At 39.1% G+C, this 5,633-nt stretch overlaps 1 protein-coding gene across 1 annotated transcript; it reads left to right on the top strand.

The window, feature by feature from the left end:
* The first annotated feature begins 1,050 nt into the window (after positions 1 to 1,050).
* Positions 1,051 to 2,010, top strand: LOC148739868 (uncharacterized). The gene is made up of 2 exons (XM_088749585.1): positions 1,051 to 1,297; positions 1,892 to 2,010. Exons 1-2 carry the CDS (start codon positions 1,060 to 1,062, stop codon positions 2,008 to 2,010), a joined length of 357 nt encoding a protein of 118 aa, XP_088605711.1. The 5' UTR covers positions 1,051 to 1,059.
* The last annotated feature ends 3,623 nt before the right edge of the window (positions 2,011 to 5,633 follow it).

Raw genomic sequence — 5,633 nt, 5'->3', positions numbered from 1 at the left:
AGATTCCATAGAGCTATTGTTGGCGACTTGTGAAATTTGATAAGTAAAACTTATTCTCGTGGCGGCATTTAGTAATGAGTTCTGTTCTTTTCTTTAATAAAGACGGCTTCCTAACTCTAACCAAGTAAAGTTTTTCTGTGAGGTACAAGTGGCACAAGCCTGTTTCGTGATTGCTCACTCATCAGGGAATTTATTATTATAACATAGCGCGCGTGCTTGCCCTATCTAAGTTCTCTTGAGCCGCTTTGAACAAAATCTTTATTTACGCACGCCCGTGCGTAAATAAGATGACGTAAATAAGATTGACTATTCTATCTCATGGCGCATCTTATCATCTAACTCTCCCTACAACAGCTCCAATAAAAGATGCAACCTCTGCCTAAAAGAGAAATTCCTGATAATTTACCGACCCGACCTCTCATCACTAAATAAGCGTAACGAACTCGTATCTTCATGCCGACACAGAAACAAAGCGTTGCTACGCAACAACTGAACTTTAAAGTTTTTAAGTTTACCGCGCATTATGCAAATTTTCCTAGTATATAAACGATAGTCACATGAATATTCTTTCATTAAACCCCTGAAGAGTGAAGCGATTCACGAAACAGGCTTGTCGGGAAATGTAGTTACGTCCTTTTTTCCTCTCATAATATTTATATATATATATATATATATATATGGAGAGAGAGAGAGAGAGAGAGAGAGAGAGAGAGAGAGAGAGAGGCAGATAGATAGATAGATAGATACGAATTACTTAATTGTAATTTCACCTTCAATACGTTCACGTTTTATTTTATAGAAGTAAATATACCAATTTATATTGCTTTAAATCTGAGATACAGACAGACAGACAGACAGGAAAAGAGAAAGACGGAGAAGGAGACAATAGAGCGCCTATGTTACCCAGGCCTGAAAATTGAATAGTGTCAGGATTGGAATGATATTTTTTGATGTGCAAGTAAAATTGGTTCCGGCCTCACATACTGTGTCTCCATACTATATTCATTCTAAGAAGTATTTTTCTTTTTTTCTTCGAAACCTAACACAGTGAATCCAACGATGGAGCAAGCACCAAAGACGCAGTTTGTATTTTTGAACAGAACTTCTAGCCTATGGTGCCCAGTGAAAGGTGCGCCGGCTCCATACATTGCATGGAGGAAAGGTGGTGTCGTTGTTCAAAATAGTACCAGCATAACATTTCAGCTTAATATAACATCGGAATACAAAGTGAATTACAGCTGCGAGGTACACAGAGATGGAGAAGTAGTTAGAAGGAACATCAGCCTCAGAGTTGAAGGTGAGATTTCATCGCCTCGCAGAACTATGTCCGTACTTTTCATAACTGGATTGTGTAAACCTCCGTGAACTTTTTTATCTGCTAACTTCTTACCGCACAAAAAGATGGTTAAGTAAGCTACTTTGATTGTGGAATAATCTTTAACCTATAAAAGTAACTTTCAATACCCCTTTGATTAAACTTGTACGCTATTTGTAGTTTTGAATGCTTATTAGTGGTAAGGTAGTTATCTGTTGAAGGAGACAGCGTAAATGATTGGAAACAAAGGATATTCTCTCATTTACACGCCTAAACTTATTGCTATTTCAATTGAAGTTACCATGCCACAGTTTTTCGATTTTGGTGCCAGTCTACAGTGTAACTGAAGTTCATCTTTAATTCGGTTTTTAAACCATCCTCGTTCTTATTTATGGGTAGTGTACATTGTGCCTTTAAAGAGTTCAAGTCTAGTCTTGGTAACTGTGATTTTACTGTTACAATCTATTCAAATGGAATATTATACGTTATCAAAATAAGTGACTTAACCATTTCAAATTTTAAGAATTTTAACTGCCAATCTGAGTCATCTTTACGATTTTTTTTACCTTATTCTAGAGTGTCCAGACCCGTGCGAATGCGACGTCTTCCAGCAAACTATCATGAGTGTGAATTGTGGTGGAAAAAAACTTAATTCAATTCCAAGGAAATCTCCACTTGCTATGGCAAAATTGTGAGTACGATTAAAAAAGTTATGAACACCAAGAAAAGATTAATCTCTTGGACTACTTCCCCACTAAAAGCTCTGTTCTCAGAGGAATCCCTCTCATGTTATAGTAAAACTACCTCCCTCTTTAAGGCCTTATTCCCAAAGGAATCCCTCTCATGCTATAGTAAAACTACCTCCCTCTTTAAGGCCTTATTCCCAAAGAAATCCCTTTCATGCTATTGTAGGCATCAATTCAATCAGGATAACCCCTGGATAATATACGATTTACGATGACCGATAGTCGATACATGGCAATTCTTCATGCACACAATGTTTCACACGGGATTGGCTATATTCTCTAAGATCTAAAAGAACGGGTGTGGTTTTGTGTTCTTCAGAGGAACTGGCTCAAGAATAAGGCTTACTTGTGGGATTTAGTCACTTGATTTGATCCTCTATAAGAACTAGCAACACGCTTGTCTTATGAAACGATACAAATTTAACCCTCAGCGTCTAGTATAACTACAAAATGGAGAATGAGGGATTTTCAACACACACAAACCCGAAAACGTGAAAGATGTGAAAAACATCAAATTTTTCAGTCCAGTTTAGTTTGTCTGCCGACGGTACTTTTCTAAATTTAATTAGTTAAACAATTGACCACCAACTGATGTAACTATCTTGAAGCCTGGGATACACAACACATTTTGTATGAAGACTGTAGACAAGGAATGAATTCGTGGATCATCTAGCGCTAAATTTGAACTATACAACAATTTTAAGACAAGAGATATTTGATAGAAACCGACATTTCGATGCATCTTGCGCCATTGTCAAGGTTACATGATTAATGATAAAATGCGGTTTGGGAAGAGGCTATGTTAAGTGCATCTTGTGCCATTGTCAAGGTTACATAATTGATGATAAAATGCGTTTTGTGAAGAGGCTAAGTTGAAGGAAATTTGCATAAAATACCGCCAAGCTAATTACATGAATAATTTAGCGCGAAGAGAAATCGACTGTACATTCAATGCTGGTTTAAGATCTTGAATACACAGCATTTCATTGACAAGGCAGTCAAACTTATTCGTGCAATTCTTGATTAAATTGAAGCGCTCTTGACAAATGCACCCTTAGACGAGACAATTGACATCTTGGCACGCAAAGCTTTCGAGAACAACTTGTTCAACGACACTTTATGATCTAAACTTGACCAGTAGTGACCTCGTTGATCTTCTACACGTTGCTACAAAGGGGCAGCTGTTTCAGTTGGACGGAGCCCTATACGAACAGACCGATGGAGTAGCTATGGGGTCTCCCCTTGGACCCCTTTTGGCTAATGTATTCATGTGCGCTATTGAAGGGTCCCTAAGAAATAAAACAAAACTCCCAGAATTTTACCGCCGCTAAGTAGATGGCACTCTAGTCAGGATGCCAGATCGGGCAGTAGCTATAGAATTTTTGGATACCCTGAACCACGCCCATAGCGCCTTTAGCCTCACTATGGAGTTGGAAAAAAATGGGATGCTCCCTTTCCTTGGGGTGCAGCTTTTGAATTGCGCGCCATGTGTCGAAAAAAAGGTTTACTTTCAGCCGACAAACACCGGGCTAATTCTGCACTATCATAAACATGTGGACAGCCGCTACAAGTATGGTTTGCTCGTCACCATTCTTGATCGCGTGCACCGGCTTTCGTCATCTTGGGCGCATTTCTCAGAAGAGTGTGAACGTTTGAGAGAAGTTTTCCGTAAGCTGAGGTATCCGATTCACCTTATTGATTCCGTTAACGACAGGTTTATTACCTCGAGAGTTGCAGTGGACCATCCTAAACGGCATACCGATGACGCTATCCGGATTTTTATCCCCTATAAAGATCAAGATGTTGCAGTCTGCCAAACGAAAACTTAGAGATCTTAGCAACAAGGTGCAAAAGACGATTCAACCCGTGTTTATTAGCCGCAAGCTTAAACAAGATCTAAGCCTGCGTGAGCCCAAGCCTTACATTATAACCCAGCGATGCGTTGTTTATTTATTCAAGTGTGCGATGCAGGTTATGTTGGGTACACAAAGGGCCACCTTTACACGCGCGTTGAGGGACACCGTCAAAAGGCATCATCTATTTACAAGCATTATTCCAAAGAACATAACACTGCTGTTGCGAACAATTTCACAGAGCGCTTCAAGGTAATCAAGTATTGTACGAACAAGTCTGACTGCCTTGTTAATGAAATACTGTGTATTCAAGATCTTAAACCAGCATTGAATGTACAGTCAGATTCTCTTTGTGCTAAAGTGTTCATGTAATTAGCCCGGCACTCTTTTATGCAAATTCGCCTTAACTTAGCCTCTTCACAAACCGCATTTTATCATTAATCATAATGGTGCAAGATGTACCGAAGCGTCGGTATTCCCGACACCTATATTTCTTGTCTGATGTATTTCCAAATCGTTTCTTAAAACAATCATTCGATACCAAAGTAAGTAGGTGAATACGCCAGTCACGAGAAGCACTAAATGAGGCAATTGCTGGTGCTGCTCTAACCGTATGTATCAGAAAGTGGTAAAAGATCTGGCGGTAATGGATTATTAGGCTGATAAGAACGATCTTTGATGCAAGATACGGTCAGGTGTCGCGTGCTCGTTATCATAATTATGCTATTTTCAGCCGTCAATCTTCCTTTAGTGTCCAAGTGTATTAAAGGCACTGAAATACTTTGCATTGAGGTTCCATAGAAGTATTGACACTACGACTTCATAGTTATTTATTAGTTGGTTTCTCTATATATTTCCTTATGTATGGTTTTGACAGTGAATAGACTACGCGTTTAGATGTCATTCTTATCGTAACTGTTGCATTCAGCATGTAATTTACACGTTTCTGACAATTTCTTAATAGATATCTAAACAACAACAAGCTGAAGGACTTGCCCCAAGGCATCTTCAGCGATTATACCCAGCTGGAATGGCTGTAAGCCAAGACTCTCTTTTATCAATCTAATAATAAACCAAAAAATCTATCTTCGACAATTTTTTAATGATCTTTGATATGAATGTGAAGTAGTCCTCTCCAAGTAATCTACTATAGCAATATCTAGCCTTTTTAGCTTCCAAAAGTTATGATCCACTCCCCCCAACCTTTACATGATCACCTTAAATATACCTGAATTGATTAATAGTCGGGTAGTCTGATCATCCGGGTGAGGGTAGTCCTGAGAAGGTCTGCTATAACACGATGACCTCCGCTGGAGTAATTGAAACGTTGGGCACTGGTTCCGAAAACAATCCTTCGTAGAGCTATTCTTACCTGGACAAACAAAGTGTACGGTAATATCTTTTTACACGAACTTGGTGAGGTGGAGCGAAATTACAACGGGCAAAACTTCCAGTTACCTCGACTGTATCACCAATGATGCTTTGGTGTCACTGCGCGTGAAAGAGGAAACAAAGTTCTGGGATCAGCCTTAATTTTACCGCAAGAAAATTCGAACCCTCCTTCCCCTTCCCTCCTCCTTGGATATTAACATAATACCCTTCCTTCCTTCAAGCTCTGAGTTTAAATAGAGCTCCCCAATAAGAGAATTGTTACACAGTCTCCAAAGATAAAAAGCCTTAATCTACAGTCAGTCCTGATTAAGCACAAAATAGGTTAGA

Source organism: Stylophora pistillata, chromosome 2, assembly GCF_964205215.1.
Source record: "Stylophora pistillata chromosome 2, jaStyPist1.2, whole genome shotgun sequence".
Lineage (NCBI taxonomy): Eukaryota > Metazoa > Cnidaria > Anthozoa > Scleractinia > Pocilloporidae > Stylophora > Stylophora pistillata.
This window is presented reverse-complemented; position numbering and strand designations above follow the sequence as displayed.

What these genes read in the sequence shown, in the direction of transcription:
- LOC148739868 (XM_088749585.1), top strand. Translation starts at nt 1,060, where the DNA reads ATGGAGCAAGCACCAAAGACGCAGTTTGTATTTTTGAACAGAACTTCT. An exon ending in CATCAGCCTCAGAGTTGAAG is followed by an intron (nt 1,298 to 1,891) that starts GTGAGATTTCAT and finishes ACCTTATTCTAG; the next exon opens with AGTGTCCAGACCCGTGCGAA.